Source organism: Carcharodon carcharias, chromosome 30 (assembly GCF_017639515.1).
Source record: "Carcharodon carcharias isolate sCarCar2 chromosome 30, sCarCar2.pri, whole genome shotgun sequence".
NCBI classification, from domain to species: Eukaryota; Metazoa; Chordata; class Chondrichthyes; order Lamniformes; family Lamnidae; genus Carcharodon; species Carcharodon carcharias.
Window position 1 is genome coordinate 34,950,176 of NC_054496.1, and position 21,833 is coordinate 34,972,008.

General features: G+C 54.8%; 1 protein-coding gene across 1 annotated transcript in view; it reads right to left on the bottom strand.

The window, feature by feature from the left end:
• Positions 1-21,833, bottom strand: part of LOC121271247 — a 314,259-nt gene that overhangs the window by 234,541 nt on the left and 57,885 nt on the right. Inside the window, exon 4 of the mRNA XM_041177070.1 lies at positions 17,650-17,894. Within this exon, the coding sequence (XP_041033004.1) occupies positions 17,650-17,894 (245 nt within the window). The remainder of the gene's footprint in view (positions 1-17,649; positions 17,895-21,833) is intronic.

A 21,833-nucleotide genomic window follows, 5' to 3' on the forward strand; every position in this document is an offset into this window, starting at 1 on the left:
TGAGGGTGACTGGGTGTGAGTGTGTCCGGGTGTGAGTGTGTCTGGGTGTGCGTGTGACTGGGTGTGAGAGTGACTGGGTGTGAGTGTAACTGGGCATGTGTGTGCCCAGGTCGGAGTGTGCCTGGGTGTGAGTGTGGACGGTCGTGTGTGGGGTTGGGTGTGAGTGTGACTGGGTGTGAGTGTGTCCGGGTGTGAGAGTGACTGGGTGTGAGTGTGTCCGGGTGTGAGTGCGGCTGGGTGTGAGTGTGTCCGGGTGTGAGTGTGTCCGGGTGTGAGTGTGTCCGGGTGTGAGTGTGTCCGGGTGTGAGTGTGTCCGGGTGTGTGTCCAGGTGTGAGTGTGTCCGGGTGTGAGTGTGTCCAGGTGTGAGTGTGTCCAGGTGTGAGTGTGTTCGGGATTGAGTGGGGTCGGGTGTGAGTGGGGTCGGGTGTGAGTGGGGCCGGGTGTGAGTGGGGCCGGGTGTGAGTGGGGCCGGGTGTGAGTGGGGCCGGGTGTGAGTGGGGCCGGGTGTGAGTGGGGCCGGGTGTGAGTGGGGCCGGGAGTGAGTGGGGCCGGGTGTGAGTGGGGCCGGGTGTGAGTGTGGCCGGGTGTGAGTGTGGCCGGGTGTGAGTGTGGCCGGGTGTGAGTGTGGCCGGGTGTGAGTGTGGCCGGGTGTGAGTGTGGCCGGGTGTGAGTGTGTCCGGGTGTGAGTGTGACCGGGTGTGAGTGTGTCCGGGTGTGAGCGCGTCCGGGTGTGAGCGCGTCCGGGTGTGAGCGCGTCCGGGTGTGAGCGCGTCCGGGTGTGAGTGTGGCCGGGTGTTTGTGTGGCCGGGTGTGAGTGTGTCGGGTGTGAGTTTGACCGGGTGTGAGTTTGACCGGGTGTGAGTGTGTCCAGGTGTGAGTGTGACCGGGTGTGAGTGTGTCCAGGTGTGAGTGTGTCCGGGTGTGAGTTTGTCCAGGTGTGAGTGTGGCTCTGTGTGAGTATGAGTAACTGGATGTGACTGAGTGTGTGTGAGTGTGACTGGGTGTGAGTGTGTCCGAGTGTGAGTGTGTCCGGGGGTGAGTGTGTCCGGGTGTGAGTGTGACCGGGTGTGAGTGTGTCCGGCTGTGAGTGTGTCCGGCTGTGAGTGTGTCCGGCTGTGACTGTGTCCGGGTGTGAATATGGCTGAGTGTAAGTGAGTCCAGGTGTGAGTGAGTCCAGGTGTGAGTGTGTCTGGGTGTGAGTGTGTCCGGGTGTGCGTGTGACTGGGTGTGCGTGTGACTGGGTGTGAGAGTGACTGGGTGTGAGTGTGTCCGGGTGTGAGTGTGTCTGGGTGTGCGTGTGACTGGGTGTGAGAGTGACTGGGTGTGAGTGTAACTGGGCATGTGTGTGCCCAGGTCGGAGTGTGCCTGGGTGTGAGTGTGGACGGTCGTGTGTGGGGTTGGGTGTGAGTGTGACTGGGTGTGAGTGTGTCCGGGTGTGAGTGTGACTGGGTGTGAGTGTGTCCGGGTGTGAGTGCGGCTGGGTGTGAGTGTGTCCGGGTGTGAGTGTGTCCGGGTGTGAGTGTGTCCGGGTGTGAGTGTGTCCGGGTGTGAGTGTGTCCGGGTGTGAGTGTGTCCGGGTGTGAGTGTGTCCGGGTGTGAGTGTGTCCGGGTGTGAGTGTGTCCGGGTGTGTGTCCAGGTGTGAGTGTGTCCGGGTGTGAGTGTGTCCAGGTGTGAGTGTGTCCAGGTGTGAGTGTGTTCGGGATTGAGTGGGGTCGGGTGTGAGTGGGGCCGGGTGTGATTGTGTCCGGGTGTGAGTGTGTCCGGGTGTGAGTGTGGCCGGGTGTGAGTGTGGCCGGGTGTGAGTGTGACCGGGTGTGAGTGTGTCCGGGTGTGAGCGCGTCCGGGTGTGAGTGCGTCCGGGTGTGAGTGCGTCCGGGTGTGAGTGTGGCCGGGTGTTTGTGTGGCCGGGTGTGAGTGTGTCCGGGTGTGAGTGTGTCCGGGTGTGAGTGTGTCCGGGTGTGAGTGTGTCCAGGTGTGAGTGTGTCCAGGTGTGAGTGGGGCCGGGTGTGAGTGGGGCCGGGTGTGAGTGGGGCCGGGTGTGAGTGGGGCCGGGTGTGAGTGGGGCCGGGTGTGAGTGGGGCCGGGTGTGAGTGGGGCCGGGTGTGAGTGTGGCCGGGTGTGAGTGTGGCCGGGTGTGAGTGTGGCCGGGTGTGAGTGTGTCCGGGTGTGAGTGTGACCGGGTGTGAGTGTGTCCGGGTGTGAGTGCGTCCGGGTGTGAGTGCGTCCGGGTGTGAGTGCGTCCGGGTGTGAGTGCGTCCGGGTGTGAGTGTGGCCGCGTGTTTGTGTGGCCGGGTGTGAGTGTGTTGGGTGTGAGTTTGACCGGGTGTGAGTGTGTCCAGGTGTGAGTGTGACCAGGTGTGAGTGTGTCCAGGTGTGAGTGTGTCCGGGTGTGAGGTTGTCCAGGTGTGAGTGTGGCTCTGTGTGAGTATGAGTAACTGGATGTGACTGAGTGTGTGTGAGTGTGGCAGGGTGTGAGTGTGTCCTGGTGTGAGTGTGTCCAAGTATGAGTGTGTCCTGGTGTGAGTGTGTCCAAGTGTGAGTGTGTCCGGGTGTGAGTGTGTCCGGGTATGAGTGTGTCCGGATGTGATTGTGGCTGGATGTGAATATGACTGGGTGTGAGTGTGTCCGGGTGTGAGTGTGTCCAGATGTGATTGTGGCTGGGTCTGAGTGTGACTGGGTGTGCGTGTGTCCGGGTGTGCGTGTGTCCGGGTGTGAGTGTGACTGGGTGTGAGTGTGACTGGGTGTGAGTGTGACTGGGTGTGAGTGTGGCCGGGTGTGAGTGTGGCCGGGTGTGAGTGTGGCCGGGTGTGAGTGTGACTGGGTGTGAGTGTGACTGGGTGTGAGTGTGTCCGGGTGTGAGTGTGTCCTGGTGTGAGTGTGTCCGGGTGTGAGTGTGTCTGGGTGTGAGTGTGGCAGGGTGTGAGTGTGGCCGGGTGTGAGTGTGGCCGGGTGTGAGTGTGGCCGGGTGTGAGTGTGGCCGGGTGTGAGTGTGACTGGGTGTGAGTGTGACTGGGTGTGAGTGTGTCCGGGTGTGAGTGTGTCCTGGTGTGAGTGTGTCCGGGTGTGAGTGTGTCTGGGTGTGAGTGTGGCAGGGTGTGAGTGTGGCCGGGTGTGAGTGTGTCCGGGTGTGAGTGTGTCTGGGTGTGAGTGCGGCTGGGTGTGAGTGCGGCTGGGTGTGAGTGTGAGTAACTGGATGTGACTGAGTGTGTGTGAGTGTGGCAGGGTGTGAGTGTGTCCTGGTGTGAGTGTGTCCTGGTGTGAGTGTGTCCCGGTGTCAGTGTGTCCGGGTGTCAGTGTGTCCGGGTGTCAGTGTGTCCGGGTGTGAGTGTGTCCGGATGTGATTGTGGCTGGGTCTAAGTGTGGCTGGGTCTGAGTGTGACTGGGTGTGAGTATGACTGGGTGTGAGTTTGTCCGGGTGTGAGTGTGTCCGGGTGTGCGTGTGACTGGCTGTGAGTATGACTGGGTGTGAGTGTGTCCAGCTGTGAGTGTGACTGGGTCTGAGTGCGATAGGGTGTGAGTGCGACCAGGCGTGAGTGTGTCCAGGTGTGAGTGCGGCTGGGTGTGAGTGTGTCCAGCTGTGAGTGCAACAGGGTGTGATTGTGTCCAGGTGTGAGTGTGGCTGGGTGTGAGTGTGTCCAGCTGTGAGTGTGACTGGGTCTGAGTGCGACAGGGTGTGAGTGTGTCCTGGTGTGAGTGTGGCTGGGTGTGAGTGTGTCCTGGTGTGAGTGCGGCTGGGTGTGAGTGTGAGTAACTGGATGTGACTGAGTGTGTGTGAGTGTGGCAGGGTGTGAGTGTGGCAGGGTGTGAGTGTGTCCGGGTGTGAGTGTGTCCGGGTGTGAGTGTGTCCGGGTGTGAGTGTGTCCGGGTGTGAGTGTGTCCGGGTGTGAGTGTGTCCGGGTGTGAGTGTGTCCGGGTGAGAGTGTGGCTGTGTCTGAGTGTGACTGGCTCTGAGTGTGACTGGGTGTGTGTGTCCGGGTGTGAGTGTGTCCGGGTGTGCGTGTGACTGGGTGTGAGAGTGGCTGGGTGTGAGAGTGGCTGGGTGTGAGTGTGTCCAAATGTGAGTGTGACTGGGTGTGAGTGCGACCAGGCGTGAGTGTGTCCAGGTGTGAGTGCGGCTGGGTGTGAGTGTGACTGGGTGTGAGAGTGACTGGGTGTGAGAGTGACTGGGCGTGAGTGTGACTGGGTGTGAGTGTGAGTAACTGGATGTGACTGAGTGGGTGTGAGTGTGTCTGGGTGTGAGTGTGTCCGGGTGTGAGTGTGACTGGGTGTGAGAGTGAGTGGGTGTGAGTGTGACTGGGTGTGAGTGTGTCCGGGTGTGAGTGTGTCCTGGTGTGAGTGTGTACGGGTGTGAGTGTGTCCGGGTGTGAGTGTGGCAGGGTGTGAGTGTGGCAGGGTGTGAGTGTGGCAGGGTGTGAGTGTGGCAGGGTGTGAGTGTGTCCGGGTGTGAGTGTGTCCGGGTGTGAGTGTGTCCGGGTGTGAGTGTGACTGGGTGTGAATGTGTCCGGGTGTGAGTGTGTCTGGGTTTGAGTGTGTCCGGGTGTGAGTGTGACTGGGTGTGAGAGTGACAGGGTGTGAGTGTGACTGGGTGTGAGTGTGTCCGGGTGTGAGTGTGTCCGGGTGTGAGTGTGTCCGGGTGTGAGTGTGACCGGGTGTGAGTGTGTCCGGCTGTGAGTGTGTCCGGCTGTGAGTGTGTCCGGCTGTGACTGTGTCCGGGTGTGAATATGGCTGGGTGTAAGTGAGTCCAGGTGTGAGTGAGTCCAGGTGTGAGTGTGTCTGGGTGTGAGTGTGTCCGGGTGTGCGTGTGACTGGGTGTGCGTGTGACTGGGTGTGAGGGTGACTGGGTGTGAGTGTGTCCGGGTGTGAGTGTGTCTGGGTGTGCGTGTGACTGGGTGTGAGAGTGACTGGGTGTGAGTGTAACTGGGCATGTGTGTGCCCAGGTCGGAGTGTGCCTGGGTGTGAGTGTGGACGGTCGTGTGTGGGGTTGGGTGTGAGTGTGACTGGGTGTGAGTGTGTCCGGGTGTGAGTGTGACTGGGTGTGAGTGTGTCCGGGTGTGAGTGCGGCTGGGTGTGAGTGTGTCCGGGTGTGAGTGTGTCCGGGTGTGAGTGTGTCCGGGTGTGAGTGTGTCCGGGTGTGAGTGTGTCCGGGTGTGTGTCCAGGTGTGAGTGTGTCCGGGTGTGAGTGTGTCCAGGTGTGAGTGTGTCCAGGTGTGAGTGTGTTCGGGATTGAGTGGGGTCGGGTGTGAGTGGGGCCGGGTGTGAGTGGGGCCGGGTGTGAGTGGGGCCGGGTGTGAGTGGGGCCGGGTGTGAGTGGGGCCGGGTGTGAGTGGGGCCGGGTGTGAGTGTGTCCGGGTGTGAGTGTGGCCGGGTGTGAGTGTGGCCGGGTGTGAGTGTGGCCGGGTGTGAGTGTGGCCGGGTGTGAGTGTGTCCGGGTGTGAGTGTGACCGGGTGTGAGTGTGTCCGGGTGTGAGTGTGTCCGGGTGTGAGCGCGTCCGGGTGTGAGCGCGTCCGGGTGTGAGCGCGTCCGGGTGTGAGTGTGGCCGGGTGTTTGTGTGGCCGGGTGTGAGTGTGTCGGGTGTGAGTTTGACCGGGTGTGAGTTTGACCGGGTGTGAGTGTGTCCAGGTGTGAGTGTGACCGGGTGTGAGTGTGTCCAGGTGTGAGTGTGTCCGGGTGTGAGTTTGTCCAGGTGTGAGTGTGGCTCTGTGTGAGTATGAGTAACTGGATGTGACTGAGTGTGTGTGAGTGTGGCAGGGTGTGAGTGTGTCCGGGTGTGAGTGTGTCCGGATGTGATTGTGGCTGGATGTGAATATGACTGGGTGTGAGTGTGTCCGGGTGTGAGTGTGTCCAGATGTGATTGTGGCTGGGTCTGAGTGTGACTGGGTGTGCGTGTGTCCGGGTGTGAGTGTGACTGGGTGTGAGTGTGGCTGGGTGTGAGTGTGACTGGGTGTGAGTGTGGCCGGGTGTGAGTGTGACTGGGTGTGAGTGTGTCCGGGTGTGAGTGTGTCCGGGTGTGAGTGTGACTGGGTGTGAGTGTGGCCGGGTGCGAGTGTGTTTAGGTGTGAGTGTGTCCGTGTGTGCCTGTGTCCGGGTGTGCGTGTGTCCAGGTGTGTGTGTGACTGGGTGTGAGTGTGTCCGTGTGTGAGTGTGACTGGGTGTGAGTGTCTCCGGGTGTGAGTGTGTCCGGGTGTGAGTGAGTCCGGGTGTGAGTATGACTGGGTGTGAGTGTGTCCGGGTGTGAGTGTGACTGGGTGTGATTCTGTCCGGGTGTGAGTATGGCCGGATGTGAGTATGGCCGGGTGTGAGTGTGGCCGGGTGTGAGTGTGGCCGGGTGTGAGTGTGATTGGGTGTGAGTGTGATTGGGTGAGACTGTGGCCGGGTGTGAGTGTGGCCGGGGGTGACAAGGTGTGAGTGTGTCCGGGTGTGAGTGCGGCTGGGTGTGAGTGTGACTGGGTGTGAGTGCGGCTGGATGTGTTTGTGTCCGGGTGTAAGTGTGGCTGGGTGTGAATATGTCGGGGTGTGAGTTTGACCGGGTGTGAGTATGTCCAGGTGTGAGTGCGGCTGGGTGTGTGTGCGGCTGGGTGTGAGAGTGTCCAGCTGTGAGTGTGACTGGGTGTGCGTGCGACCAGGCGTGAGTGTGTCCAGGTGTGAGTGCGGCTGTGTGTGAGTGTGTCCGGGTGTGAGTGCGGCTGTGTGTGAGTGTGTCCAGGTGTGAGTGTGTCCAGGTGTGAGTGTGGCAGGGTGTGAGTGTGTCCGGGTGTGAGTGTGACTGGGTGTGAGTGTGTCCGGGTGTGAGTGTGTCTGGGTGTGAGTGTGTCCGGGTGTGAGTGTGACTGGGTGTGAGTGTGTCCGGGTGTGAGTGTGTGCGGGTGTGAGTGTGTCCTGGTGTGAGTGTGTCTTAGTGTGAGTGTGTCCGGGTGCGAGTGTGACTGGGTGTGAGAGTGACTGGGTGTGTGTATGACTGGGTGTGAGTGTGTCCGGGTGTGAGTGTGTCCGGGTGTGAGTGTGTCCGGGTGTGAGTGTGTCCAGGTGTGAATGTGTCCGGGTGTGAGTGTGTCCGGGTGTGAGTGTGTCCGGGTGTGAGTGAGTCCGGGTGTGAGTGTGGCTGGGTGTGGGTGTCTCTGGGTGTGAGTGTGTCCAGGTGTGAGTGTGTCCGGGTGTGAGTGTGGCCGGGTGTGAGTGTGACTGGGTGTGAGTGTGACTGGGTGTGAGTGCGGCTGGGTGTGTGTGTGTCCAGGTGTGAGTGTGACTGGGTGTGAGTGTGTCCGGGTGTGAGTGTGTCCGGGTGTGAGTGTGGCCGGGTGTGAGTGTGACTGGGTGTGAGTGCGACTGGGTGTGAGTGTGAGTAACTGGATGTGACTGAGTGTGTGTGAGTGTGGCAGGGTGTGAGTGTGTCCGGGTGTGAGTGCGGCTGGGTGTGAGTGTGGCTGGGTGTGAGTGTGACTGGGTGTGAGTGTGACTGGGTGTGTGTGACTGGGTGTGAGTGTGACTGGGTGTGTGTGAGTGTGACTGGGTGTGTGTGAGTGTGACTGGGTGTGACTGGGTGTATACGAGTGAGACTGGCTGTGACTGGATATGTACAAGTGTGACTGGGTGTGACTGGGTATGTTCGAGTGTGACTGGCTGTGACTGGGTGTGTACGAGTGAGACTGTCTGTGACTGGGTGTGTACAAATGTGACTGGGTGTGACTGGGTATGCACAAGTGTGACTGGGTGTGTGTGAGTGTGACTGGGTGTGTGAGTGTGATTGGGTGTGACTGGGTGTATACGAGTGTGACTTGCAGTGATTGGATGTGTACGAGTGTGACTGGGGGTGACTGGGTGTGTACGAGTGTGACTGGGTGTATAAGAGTGTGGCTGTGTGTGACTGGGTGTATATGAGTGTGACGGGGTGTGACTGGATGTGTACAAGTGTTACTGGCTGTGACTGGGTGTATACGAGTGTGACTGGGTGTGTACGAGTGTGACTAGGTGTGTACGAGTGTGACTAGGTGTGACTGGGTGTGTATGAGTGGGACTGGGTGTGACTGGGTGTAAAAGAGTGTGACTGGCAGTGACTGGATGTGTACAAGTGTGACTGGGTGCATACGAGTGTGACTGGGTGTGTACGAGTGTGACTGGGTGTGTACGAGTGTGACTGGGTGTGTACGAGTGTGACTGGGTGTGTATGAGTGTGACTGGCTGTGACTGGGTGCATACGAGTGTGACTGGGTGTGTACGAGTGTGACTGGGTGTGACTGGGTGTGTACGAGTGTGACTGGGTGTATAGGAATATGACTGGGTGTGACTGGGTGTATAGGAGTGTGACTGGGTGTATAGGAGTGTGACTGGGTGTATAGGAGTGTGACTGGGGGTGTACAAGTGTGACTGGGTATATACAAGTGTGACTGGGTGTGTACGAGTGTGACTGGGTGTATAGGAATGTTACTGGGTGTGACTGGGTGTGTAGGAGTGTGACTGGGTGTATACGAGTGTGACTGGGTGTGTACGAGTGTGACTGGCTGTGACTGGATGTGTACGAGTGTGACTGGGTATGACAGGGTGTATACGAGTGTGACTGGATGTGTATGAGTGTGCCTGGCTGTGACTGGGTGTGTACAAGTGTGACTGGGTGTGTACGAGTGTGACTGGGTGTGACTGGGTGTGAACAAGTGTGAATAGCTGTGACTGGGTGTATATGAGTGTGACTGGGTGTGACTGGGTGTATACGAGTGTGACTGGGTGTGTACGAGTGTAACTGGCAGTGATTGGGTGTGTATGAGTGTGACTGGGTGTGTAAGAGTGTGACTGGCTGTGTACAAGTGTGACTGGATGTGACTGGGTGTGTACGGATGTGACTGGCTGTGACTGGGTGTGTACGAGTGTGACTGGGTGTATACGAGTGTGATTGTGTGCGACTGGGTGTGTACGAGTGTGACTGGGTGTGTACAAGTGTGACTGGGTTTGACGGTGTGACTGGGTGTATACGAGTGTGACTGGCAGTGACTAGACATGTACGAGTGTGACTGGGTGTGACTGGGTGTGTAAGAGTGTGACTGGGTGTGACTGGGTGTGTACGAGTGTGACTGGGTGTGACTGGATGTATACGATTGTGACTGGGTGTATATGAATGTGACTAGCAGTGACTGGGTGTGTACGAGTGTGACTGGCAGTGACTGGGTGTGTACGAGTGTGACTGGGTGTGACTTGGTGTGTACGAGTGTGACTGGGTGTGACTGGGTGTGTACGAGTGTGACTGGGTGTATACGGGTGTGTCTGGGTGTGTACGAGTGTGACTGGCTGTGACTGGGTGTGTACGAGTGTGACTGGGTGTGTACGGGTGTGACTGGGTGTGTATGGGTGTGACTGGGTGTGTACGAGTGTGACTGGGTATGACAGGGTGTATACGAGTGTGACTGGATGTGTATGAGTGTGACTGGCTGTGACTGGGTGTGTACGAGTGTGACTGGGTGTGTACGAGTGTGACTGGGTGTGTACGAGTGTGACTGGGTGTGACTGGGTGTGAACAAGTGTGACTAGCTGTGACTGGGTGTATATGAGTGTGACTGGGTGTGACTGGGTGTGACTGGATGTATACGATTGTGACTGGGTGTGTACGAGTGTGACTGGCAGTGACTGGGTGTGTACGAGTGTGACTGGGTGTGACTTGGTGTGTACGAGTGTGACTGGGTGTGACTTGGTGTGACTGGGTGTGTACAAGTGTGACTGGGTGTATACGGGTGTGTCTGGGTGTGTACGAGTGTGACTGGCTGTGACTGGGTGTGTACGGGTGTGACTGGGTGTGTACGGGTGTGACTGGGTGTGTACGAGTGTGACTGGGTGTGTACGAGTGTGACTGGGTGTGACTGGGCGTGTACGAGTGTGACTGGGTGTGACTGGGTGTGTACGGGTGTGACTGGGTGTGTACGGGTGTGACTGGTTGTGTATGAATGTGACTGGGTGTGTACGAGTGTGACTTATTGTGACTGGGTGTGTACGAGTGTGACTGGGTGTGACTGAGTGTGTACGGGTGTGCCTGGGAGTGTACGAGTGTGACTGGGTGTGTGCAAGTGTGACTGGGTGTGTACGAGTGTGACTGAGTGTGTACGAGTGTGACTGAGTGTGTACGAGTGTGACTGGGGGTGTACGGGTGTGACTGAGGGTGTACGGGTGTGACTGAGGGTGTACGGGTGTGACTGGGTGTGTGCGAGTGTGACTGGGTGTGTACGAGTGTGACAGAGTGTGTACGAGTGTGACTGGGTGTGTACGAGTGTGACTGGGTGTGTTCCAGTGTGACTGGGTGTGACTGGGAGTGTACGAGTGTGACTGGGTGTGTATGAGTGTGACTGGGTGTATATGAGTGTGACTGGGTGTATATGAGTGTGACTGGGTGTATATGAGTGTGACTGGGTGTGTACGAGTGTGACTGAGTGTGTATGAGTGTGACTGGGTGTATATGAGTGTGACTGGGTGTGTACGAGTGTGACTGGGTGTGTACGAGTGTGACTGAGTGTGTACGAGTGTGACTGGGTGTGTGCGAGTGTGACTGGGTGTGTACGGGTGTGACTGAGTGTGTACGGGTGTGCCTGGGAGTGTACGAGTGTGACTGGGTGTGTACGGGTGTGACTGGGAGTGTACGGGTGTGACTGGGTGTGTGCAAGTGTGACTGGATGTGTACGGGTGTGATTGTGTGCGACTGGGTGTGTACGAGTGTGACTGGGTGTGTACAAGTGTGACTGGGTGTGTACGAGTGTGACTGCGTTTGTACGGGTGTGACTGGGTGTGTACGAGTGTGACTGGGTGTGTACGGGTGTGACTGGGTGTGTACGAGTGTGTCTGGGTGTGTACGGGTGTGACTGGGTGTGTACAAGTGTGACTGGGTGTGTACGAGTGTGACTGGGTGTGTACGAGTGTGACTGAGTGTGTACGAGTGTGCCTGGGTGTGTACGAGTGTGACTGGGTGTGTACGGGTGTGACTGGCTGTGTGCGAGTGTGACTGGGTGTGTATGGGTGTGACTGGGTGTGTATGGGTGTGACTGGGTGTTTACGGGTGTGACTGGGTGTGTACGAGTGTGTCTGGGTGTGTACGGGTGTGAACGAGTGTGACTGGGTGTGTACGAGTGTGACTGGGTGTGTACAAGTGTGACTGCGTGTGCTTGAGAGTATCTGAGTGTGCCCGAGGCCTGAATTTTGCGCTCATTAGGCAGGTGCGATTGGTGTGCCCGGGAACAGACAGGAAACCATCCCCCGACCGTGTTTGGCCTCCAGCCACAATGGCCAATTAACAGTCAGTCAGCGTGACCTGTGCACTGGGAAAGACTCAGCGCTGTCTTTGGCGGCAGGAAGAGGGCAGGTGCTGACGTCACCGTGGGTGCTGGTGAGTGCTTCCACTGAGCTCCCTGAAGGCAGACAACTGCCTCAGGGAGCTGCAGACCTCTAAATAACAAAATAAAGTACAAAAATGCTGGCAAAAATGTCCTTGTATCACAATCAAGCATCTGAAAGCATACCTCATTAAAAAAAACTCTCTAGATATTTCTTTTTATTATAAATCCTAAAGGAGATTTCATCCCGCCCTTGGATGAGTTGTCATCAAAAATGTAAAGCCTGCCTAGCCAATTGGCCCGAATGCCAACTGTAAAGTTACAATTGGGCCGCTAATGAGTTTAATATTCAGCGGGAACTCTTCCGGCTTTCTCCGCCAAGCAAAGTATTGTGTAAGCACACGATGAAGTCGGGACACTCACCCAGAGTCACCTCATGCGATCTTACATCCATTCAGGCTGGGTACATGCCAACCCACAGGGTGTAAAGTTCTGGCCTGGGTGTATATGTGTGTGTCTGAGTGCGTCTGAGTGTGACTGGGCATATCAGAGTGTGACTGGGTGTGTATGAATGTGACTGTATGTCTGAGTGTGACTGGGCACATCAGAGTGTGACTGGGTGTGTCTGAATGTGACTGTGTGTCTGAGTGTGACTGTGTGTCTGAGTGTGACTGTGTGTCTGAGTGTGACTGGGCACATCAGAGTGTGACTGGGTGTGTATGAATGTGACTGATTGTGTCTGAGTGTGACTGGTTATGTGCGAGTGCAACTTGTGTGTACAAGTGTGACTGGATGCTTCTAAGTCTAACTAGGTGTGTCTGAGTGTAAATGGGTGTGCCTAAGTGTGACTGGGTGTTTATGAGTGTGATTAGTGTGTACAAGCGTGACAGGGTGTGTTTGCTTGTGACTGGGTGTGCCTGAGTGTATCTGATTATGTTTGAATGTGTCTGAGTGTGACTTGGTGTCCAAGAGTGTGACTAGGTGTGTATGAGAGTGACTGGGTGTGCCTGAATGTGTCTGATTGTGATTGAGTGTGTCTGATTGTGACTGGGTGTGTATGAGTGTGTTTGAATATGACTGAGTGTGTACAAATGTGAGTGGTGTGTGTCATGTGTAGTGTATGTCTGGTGTGTAGTGTGTGCCTGGTATGTGCAAGTGTGACTGGGCACGTCTGAGTGTGACTGGGTGCGACTGGGTGTGCCTGAGAGTGACTAGGTGGTGTCTGAGTGTAACTGGGTGTGTCTGAGTGTAACTGGGTGTATCTGAGTGTGACTGGGTGTGACTGGGTGGTGTGTGAGTGTGTCTGAGTGTGACTGAGTGTATCTGAGTGTGACTGGGTGTATCTGAGTGTGACTGGGTGTATCTGAGTGTGACTGGGTGTATCTGAGTGTGACTGGGTGTGTCTGAGTGTGACTGGGTGTGTCTGAGTGTGACTGGGTATGTCTGAGTGTAACTGGGTATGTCTGAGTGTAACTGGGTGTGACTGGGTGTATCTGAGAGAGGCTGAGTGTGACTCGGTGTGTCTGAGAGTGACTGGGTGTGTCTGAGTGTGACTGGGTGTGTCTGAGTGTGACTAGGTGAATCTGAGTGTGACTGGGTGAATCTGAGTGTGACTGGGTGTATCTGAGTGTGACTGGGTGTGTCTGAGTGTGACTGGGTGTGTCTGAGTGTGACTGGGTGTGTCTGAGTATGACTGGGTGTATCTGAGTGTAACTGGGTGTATCTGAGTGTAACTGGGTGTGTCTTAGTGTAACCGGGTGTGTCTGAATGTGACTGGGTGTATCTGAGTGTGACTGGGTGTGACTGGGTGTGACTGGGTGTATCTGAGTGTGACTGGGTGTATCTGAGTGTGACTGGGTGTATCTGAGTGTGACTGGGTGTGACTGGGTGTGTCTGAGTGTAACTGGGTATGTCTGAGTGTAACTGGGTGTGACTGGGTGTATCTGAGAGAGGCTGAGTGTGACTCGGTGTGTCTGAGAGTGACTGGGTGTGTCTGAGTGTGACTGGGTGTGTCTGAATGTGACTAGGTGAATCTGAGTGTGACTGGGTGAATCTGAGTGTGACTGGGTGTGTGAGTGTGACTGGGTGTATCTGAGTGTGACTGGGTGTGTCTGAGTGTGACTGGGTGTGTCTGAGTATGACTGGGTGTATCTGAGTGTAACTGGGTGTATCTGAGTGTAACTGGGTGTGTCTGAGTGTAACCGGGTGTGTCTGAATGTGACTGGGTGTATCTGAGTGTGACTGGGTGTGACTGGGTGTGACTGGGTGTATCTGAGTGTGACTGGGTGTATCTGAGTGTGACTGGGTGTATCTGAGTGTGACTGGGTGTGACTGGGTGTGTCTGAGTGTAACTGGGTATGTCTGAGTGTAACTGGGTGTGACTGGGTGTATCTGAGAGAGGCTGAGTGTGACTCAGTGTGTCTGAGAGTGACTGGGTGTGTCTGAGTGTGACTGGGTGTGTCTGAGCGTGACTAGGTGAATCTGAGTGTGACCGGGTGAATCTGAGTGTGACTGGGTGTGTGAGTGTGACTGGGTGTGTGAGTGTGACTGGGTGTATCTGAGTGTGACTGGGTGTGTCTGAGTGTGACTGGGTGTGTCTGAGTATGACTGGGTGTATCTGAGTGTGACTGGGTGTATCTGAGTGTAACTGGGTGTGTCTGAGTGTAACTGGGTGTGTCTGAGTGTGACTGGGTGTATCTGAGTGTGACTGGGTGTGTCTGAGTATGACTGGGTGTCTGAGTGTGACTGGGTGTCTGAGTGTGACTGGGTGTATCTGAGTGTAACTGGGTGTGTCTGAGTGTAACTGGGTGTGTCTGAGTGTGACTGGGTGCGTCTGAATGTGACTGGGTGTATCTGAGTGTGACTGGGTGTGACTGGGTGTGACTGGGTGTATCTGGGTGGGACTGGGTGGGACTGGGTGGGACTGGGTGTGTGAGTGTGATTGGGTGTATCTGAATGTAACTGGTTGTGTGAGTGTGACTAGGTGAATCTGAGTGTAACTGGGTGTGTGAGTGTGACTGGGTGTATCTGAGTGTAACTGGGTGTGTCTGAGTGTAACTGGGTGCATCTAAGTGTAACTGGGTGTGTGAGTGTGACTGGGTGTATCTGAGTGTAACTGGGTGTGTCTGAGTATAACTGGGTGCATCTGGGTGTGACTGGGTGTATCTGGGTGTGACTGGGTGTATCTGAGTGTGACTGGGTGTGTCTGGGTGTAACTGAGTGTGTGAGTGTGACTGGGTGTATCTGAGTGTGACTGGGTGTGACTGGGTGTGTCTGAGTGTAACTGGGTATGTCTGAGTGTAACTGGGTGTGACTGGGTGTATCTGAGAGAGGCTGAGTGTGACTCAGTGTGTCTGAGAGTGACTGGGTGTGTCTGAGTGTGACTGGGTGTGTCTGAGTGTGACTAGGTGAATCTGAGTGTGACTAGGTGAATCTGAGTGTGACCGGGTGAATCTGAGTGTGACTGGGTGTGTGAGTGTGACTGGGTGTATCTGAGTGTGACTGGGTGTGTCTGAGTGTGACTGGGTGTGTCTGAGTATGACTGGGTGTATCTGAGTGTGACTGGGTGTATCTGAGTGTAACTGGGTGTATCTGAGTGTAACTGGGTGTGTCTGAGTGTAACTGGGTGTCTGAGTGTGACTGGGTGTATCTGAGTGTAACTGGGTGTGTCTGAGTGTAACTGGGTGTGTCTGAGTGTGACTGGGTGCGTCTGAATGTGACTGGGTGTATCTGAGTGTGACTGGGTGTGTGAGTGTGACTGGGTGTATCTGAGTGTGACTGGGTGTATCTGAGTATGACTGGGTGTATCTGAGTGTGACCCGGTGTGTCTGAGAGTGACTGGGTGTGTCTGAGTGTGACTGGGTGTGTCTGAGTGTGACTAGGTGAATCTGAGTGTGACTGGGTGAATCTGAGTGTGACTGGGTGTGTGAGTGTGACTGGGTGTATCTGAGTGTGACTGGGTGTGTCTGAGTGTGACTGGGTGTGTCTGAGTGTGACTGGGTGTGTCTGAGTATGACTGGGTGTGTCTGAGTATGACTGGGTGTGTCTGAGTGTAACTGGGTGTGTCTGTGTGTGACTGGGTGCGTCTGAATGTGACTGGGTGTATCTGAGTGTGACTGGGTGTGTGAGTGTGACTGGGTGTATCTGAGTGTGACTGGGTGTATCTGAGTGTAACTGGGTGTGTCTGAGTGTAACCGGGTGTGTATGAATGTGACTGGGTGTATCTGAGTGTGACCGGGTGTATCTGAGTGTGACTGGGTGTGACTGGGTGTATCTGAATGTGACTGGGTGTATCTGAGTGTGACTGGGTGTATCTGAGTGTGACTGGGTGTATCTGAGTGTGACTGGGTGTGACTGGGTGTATCTGAGTGTGACTGGGTGTGACTGGGTGTGACTGGGTGTGACTGGGTGTGACTGGGTGTGACTGGGTGTGACTGGGTGGGACTGGGTGGGACTGGGTGGGACTGGGTGTGTGAGTGTGATTGGGTGTATCTGAGTGTAACTGGTTGTGTGAGTGTGACTAGGTGAATCTGAGTGTAACTGGGTGTGTGAGTGTGACTGGGTGTATCTGAGTGTAACTGGGTGTGTCTGAGTGTAACTGGGTGCATCTAAGTGTAAGTGGGTGTGTGAGTGTGACTGGGTGTATCTGAGTGTAACTGGGTGTGTCTGAGTGTAACTGGGTGCATCTGGGTGTGACTGGGTGTATCTGGGTGTGACTGGGTGTATCTGAGTGTGACTGGGTGTGTCTGGGTGTAACTGGGTGTGTGAGTGTGACTGGGTGTATCTGAGTGTGACTGGGTGTGTCTGAGTGTAACTGGGTGCATCTGGGTGTGACTGGGTGTAACTGAGTGTGACTGGGTGTATCTGAGTATGACTGGGAGTGACTGGGTGTATCTGAGTGTGAGTGGGTGTGTCTGAGTGTGACTGGGTGTGTCTGAGTGTGACTAGGTGAATCTGAGGGTGACTGGGTGTGTCTGGGTGTAACTGGGTGTATCTGAGTGTGACTGGGTGTGACTGGGTGTATCTGAGTGTGACTGGGTGTGTCTGAGTGTGACTGGGTGTGTCTGAGTGTGACTGGGTGTGTCTGAGTGTGACTGGTTGTGTGAGTGTGACTAGGTGAATCTGAGTGTGACTGGGTGTGTGAGTGTAACTGGGTGTGTCTGAGCGTAACTGGGTGTATCTGAGTGTGACTGGGTGTGACTGGGTGTATCTGAGTGTGACTGGGTGTATCTGAGTGTGTCTGGGTGTGACTGGGTGTAACTGGGTGAAACTGGGTGTAACTGGGTGTGTCTGAGTGTGACTGGGTGTATCCGGGTGTATCTGGGTGTGACTGGGTGTATCTGAGTGTGTCTGGGTGTATCTGAGTGTGTCTGGGTGTAACTGGGTGTGACTGGGTGTGACTGGGTGTATCTGAGTGTGACTGGGTGTGTCTGAGTGTGACTGGGTGTAACTGGGTGTAACTGGGTGTAACTGGGTGTGTGAGTGTGACTGGGTGTATCTGAGTGTAACTGGGTGTAACTGGGTGTGTGAGTGTGACTGGGTGTATCTGAGTGTGACTGGGTGTGTGAGTGTGACTGGGTGTATCTGAGCGTAACAGGGTGTGTCTGAGTGTAACTGGGTGCATCTGAGTGTGACTAGGTGTATCTGAGTGTGACTGGGTGTATCTGAGTGTGACTGGGTGTGACTGGGTGTATCTGAGTGTGCCTGGGTGTATCTGAGTGTGTCTGGGTGTATCTGAGTGTGACTGGGTGTATCTGAGTGTGACTGGGTGTAACTGGGTGTATCTGAGTGTGACTGGGTGTGTCTGAGTGTGACTGGGTGTGTCTGAGTGTGACTAGGTGAATCTGAGGGTGACTGGGTGTGTCTGGGTGTAACTGGGTGTATCTGGGTGTGACTGGGTGTGACTGGGTGTGTCTGAGTGTGACTGGGCGTGTCTGAGTGTGACTGGGTGTATCTGAGTGTGACTGGTTGTGTGAGTGTGACTAGGTGACTCTGAGTGTGACTGGGTGTGTCTGAGCGTAACTGGGTGTACCTGGGTGTGACTGGGTGTGACTGGGTGTATCTGAGTGTGACTGGGTGTGACTGGGTGTATCTGAGTGTGTCTGGGTGTGACTGGGTGTATCTGGGTGTATCTGAGTGTGACTGGGTGTGACTGGGTGTATCTGAGTGTGTCTGGGTGTATCTGAGTGTGACTGGGTGTAACTGGGTGTATCTGGGTGTGACTGGGTGTATCTGAGTGTGACTGGGTATATCTGAGTGTGTCTGGGTGTATCTGAGTGTGGCTGGGTATAACTGGGTGTGCCTGGGTGTATCTGAGTGTGACTGGGTGTGACTGGGTGTGAGTCCTTACCTTGTCACAGTTGATGCAGTTGTACGGAGTTTTGTGCAGCGTTCCCACTGTGAAGGCAGCATTGCCGTTATTGTCAATGTTCCTCGCAGCGCCCTGGCTCTGGAGTGTGCTCCGAGGGTCTAACATCGGTGACAGGTAATCCTCAACCAGATGCTTAAGTCCAACTGTGGAATAAGCACTCCAGGTGTACGGTCGCAATCGCAATCCCAGGCTGCAGGGTGATTCCGGAGAGAGAAACAAATTATCTGAAATAGAAAAATCCAATCAAGGAGATTTAACCTCAGAGTCCTCCAGTGATACAAACTGCGCCTCTCACACATCTGGATCCATTTCACTCCACGTGACAACAGGTCCTTTATTGTAGTCTCAGAATAACTGGGCAGGAGTGGCTGCTCTTTCCTAAACCATGTCCGGACTCTGCTGATCCTGTTCAATCTCAGAGTCTGTGGGAATGGAGAGATTCTATTCCTCATCTGTCTCAGCTCTGAGTCTTGGTGAGGAATTGAACAGTGAGCGATCAAAACATCAACAGATCGGTCACTGAGCTGGTGATCACTGAGGGAGAGTCTCCAGCAGAACACTGAATCCACCCAGAGACGCAGCTCCTGTGCTGTACACACTCAGTGCAGAGTTAAAATCTAACTAACACTAATTCACCCCTCACACCCTCACCCTAACTAACACTAACTCACCCCTGACTCCCTCACCCTAACTAACACTAACTCACCCCTGACTCCCTCACCCTAACTAACAGTAACTCAACCCTCACTCCCTCACCCTAACACTAACTCACCACTCACTCCCTCACCCTAACTAACACTAACTCACCCCTCACTCCCCCACCCTAACACTAACTCACCCCTCACTCCCTCACCCTAACTAACACTAACTCACCACTCACTCCCTCACCCTAACACTAACTCACACATCACTCCCTCACCCTAACACTAACTCACACCTCACTCCCTCATCCTAACACTAACTCACTCCTCACTCCCGCACCCTAACACTAACTCACCCCTCACTCCCTCACCCTAACTAACACTAACTCATCCCTCACTCCCTCATCCTAACACTAACTCACCCCTCACTCCCTCACCCTAACACTAACTCACTCCTCACTCCCGCACCCTAACACTAACTCACCCCTCACTCCCTCACCCTAACTAACACTAACTCATCCCTCACTCCCTCATCCTAACACTAACTCACACCTCACTCCCTCACCCTAACTAACACTAACTCACCCCTCACTCCCTCACCCTAACTAACACTAACTCACCCCTCACTCCCTCACCCTAACACTAACTCACCCCTCACCCTGAAACACTAACTCACCCCTCACCCTAACACTAACTCACCCCTCACCCCAAAACACTAACTCACTCCCCACCCTAACTAACACTAACTCATGCCTCACTCCCTCACCCTAACTAACACTAACTCACCCCTCACCCTGAAACACTAACTCACCCCTCACTCCCTCACCCCTCACTCCCTCAACCTGAAACACTAACTCACACCAACACCCCGAAACACTAACACTAACTCACCCCTCACCCTGAAACACTAACTCACCCTTCACTCCCTCACCCTAACACTAATTCACCCCTCACTCCCTCACCCTGAAACACAAACCACCCATCACTCCCTCACCCTAACACTAACTCACCCCTCACCCTAACTAACACTAACTCACTCCTCACCCCAAAACACTAACTCACCCCTCACTCCCTCACCCTAACACTAACTCACCCCTCACCCTAACTAACACTAACTCACTCCTCACCCCAAAACACTAACTCACCCCTCACTCCCTCACCCTAACACTAACTCACCCCTCACCCTAACTAACACTAACTCACTCCTCACCCCAAAACACTAACTCACCCCTCACTCCCTCACCCTAACTAACACTAACTCACCCCTCACTCCCTCACCCTAACTAACACTAACTCACCCCTCACTCCCTCACCCCTCACTCCCTCACCCTGAAACACTAACTCACCACTCACTCCCTCACCCTAACTAACACTAACTCACCCCTCACTCCCTCACCCCTCACTCCCTCACCCTGAAACACTAACTCACCCCTCACCCTAATTAATACTAACTCACCCCTCACTCCCTCACCCTAACACTAACTCACCCTGAAACACTAACTCACTCCTCACTCCCTCATCCTAACTAACACTAACTCACCACTCACCCCTCAAACCTCACTCCCTCACCCTGAAACACTAACTCAACCCTCACTCCCTCACCCTAACCAACACTAACTCACCCCTCACTCCCTCACTCTAATACTAACTCACCACTCACTCCCTCATCCTAACTAACACTAACTCACCCCTCACTCTCTCACCCTAACACTAACTCAGCCCTCACCCCAAAACACTAACTCACCCCTCACTCCCTCACCCCGAAACACTAACTCACCCCTCACCTCAAAACACTAACTCACCCCTCACTCCCTCACCCTAACTAACACTAACTCACCCCTCACTCACTCACCCCTCACTCCCTCACCCTGAAACACTAACTCACCCCTCACTCCCTCACCCTAACTAACACTAATTCACCCCTCACTCCCTCACCCCTCACTCCCTCACCCTGAAACACTAACTCACCACTCACTCCCTCACCCCGAAACACTAACTCACCCCTCACTCCCTCACCCTAACTAACACTAACTCACCCCTCACCCTAACTAACACTAACTCACCCCTCACCCTAACTAACACTAACTCACTCCTCACCCCGAAACACTAACTCACCCCTCACTCCCTCACCCCGAAACACTAACTCACCCCTCACCTCAAAACACTAACTCACCCCTCACTCCCTCACCCTAACTAACACTAACTCACCCCTCACTCACTTACCCCTCACTCCCTCACCCTGAAACACTAACTCACCCCTCACTCCCTCACCCCGAAACACTAACTCACCCCTCACCCTAACTAACACTAACTCACCCCTCACCCTAACTAACACTAACTCACTCCTCACCCCAAAACACTAACTCACCCCTCACTCCCTCACCCTAACTAACACTAACTCACCCCTCACTCCCTCACCCCTCACTCCCTCACCCTGAAACACTAACACACCCCTCACTCTCTCGTCCTAACTAACACTAACTCACCCCTCACACCTCACCCTAACTAATACTAACTCACCCCTCACCCCGAAACACTAACTCACCCTGAAACACTAACTCACCCCTCACTCCCTCACCCTAACACTAACTCACCCTGATACACTAACTCACCCCTCACTCCCTCACCCTAACACTAACTCACCCTGAAACACTAACTCACCCCTCACTCCCTCACCCTAACACTAACTCACCCTGAAACACTAACTCACCCCTCACTCCCTCACCCTAACACTAACTCACCCTGAAACACTAACTCACCCCTCACTCCCTCACCCTAACTAACACTAACTCACCGCTCACCCCTCAAACCTCACTCCCTCACCCTGAAACACTAACTCACCCCTCACTCCCTCACCCTAACCAACACTAACTCACCCCTCACTCCCTCATCCTAACTAACACTAATTCACCCCTCACTCTCTCACCCTAACACTAACTCAGCCCTCACCCCGAAACACTAACTCACCCCTCACTCCCTCACCCCGAAACACTAACTCACCCCTCACTCCCTCACCCTAACACTAACTCAGCCCTCACCCCGAAACACTAACTCACCCCTCACTCCCTCACCCCTCACTCCCTCACCCTGAAACACTAACTCACCCCTCACTCCCTCACCCTAACACTAACTCACTCCCTCACCCTAACTAACAGTAACTCACCCCTCACCCCGAAACACTAAATCACCCTGAAACACTAACTCACCTCTCACTCCTTCACCCTAACACTAACTCACCCCTCACTCCCTCAACCTGAAACACTAACTTACACCTACACCCCGAAACACTAACACTAACTCACCCCTCACCCTGAAACACCAACTAACACTAACTCACCCTTCACCCCGAAAAAATAACTCACCCTGAAACACTAACTCGCCCCTCACTCCCTCACCCCTCACTCCCTCAACCTGAAACACTAACTCACACCTACACCCTGAAACACTAACACTAACTCACCCCTCACTCCCTCACCCCGAAACACTAACTCACCCCTCACCCTAACTAACACTAACTCACCC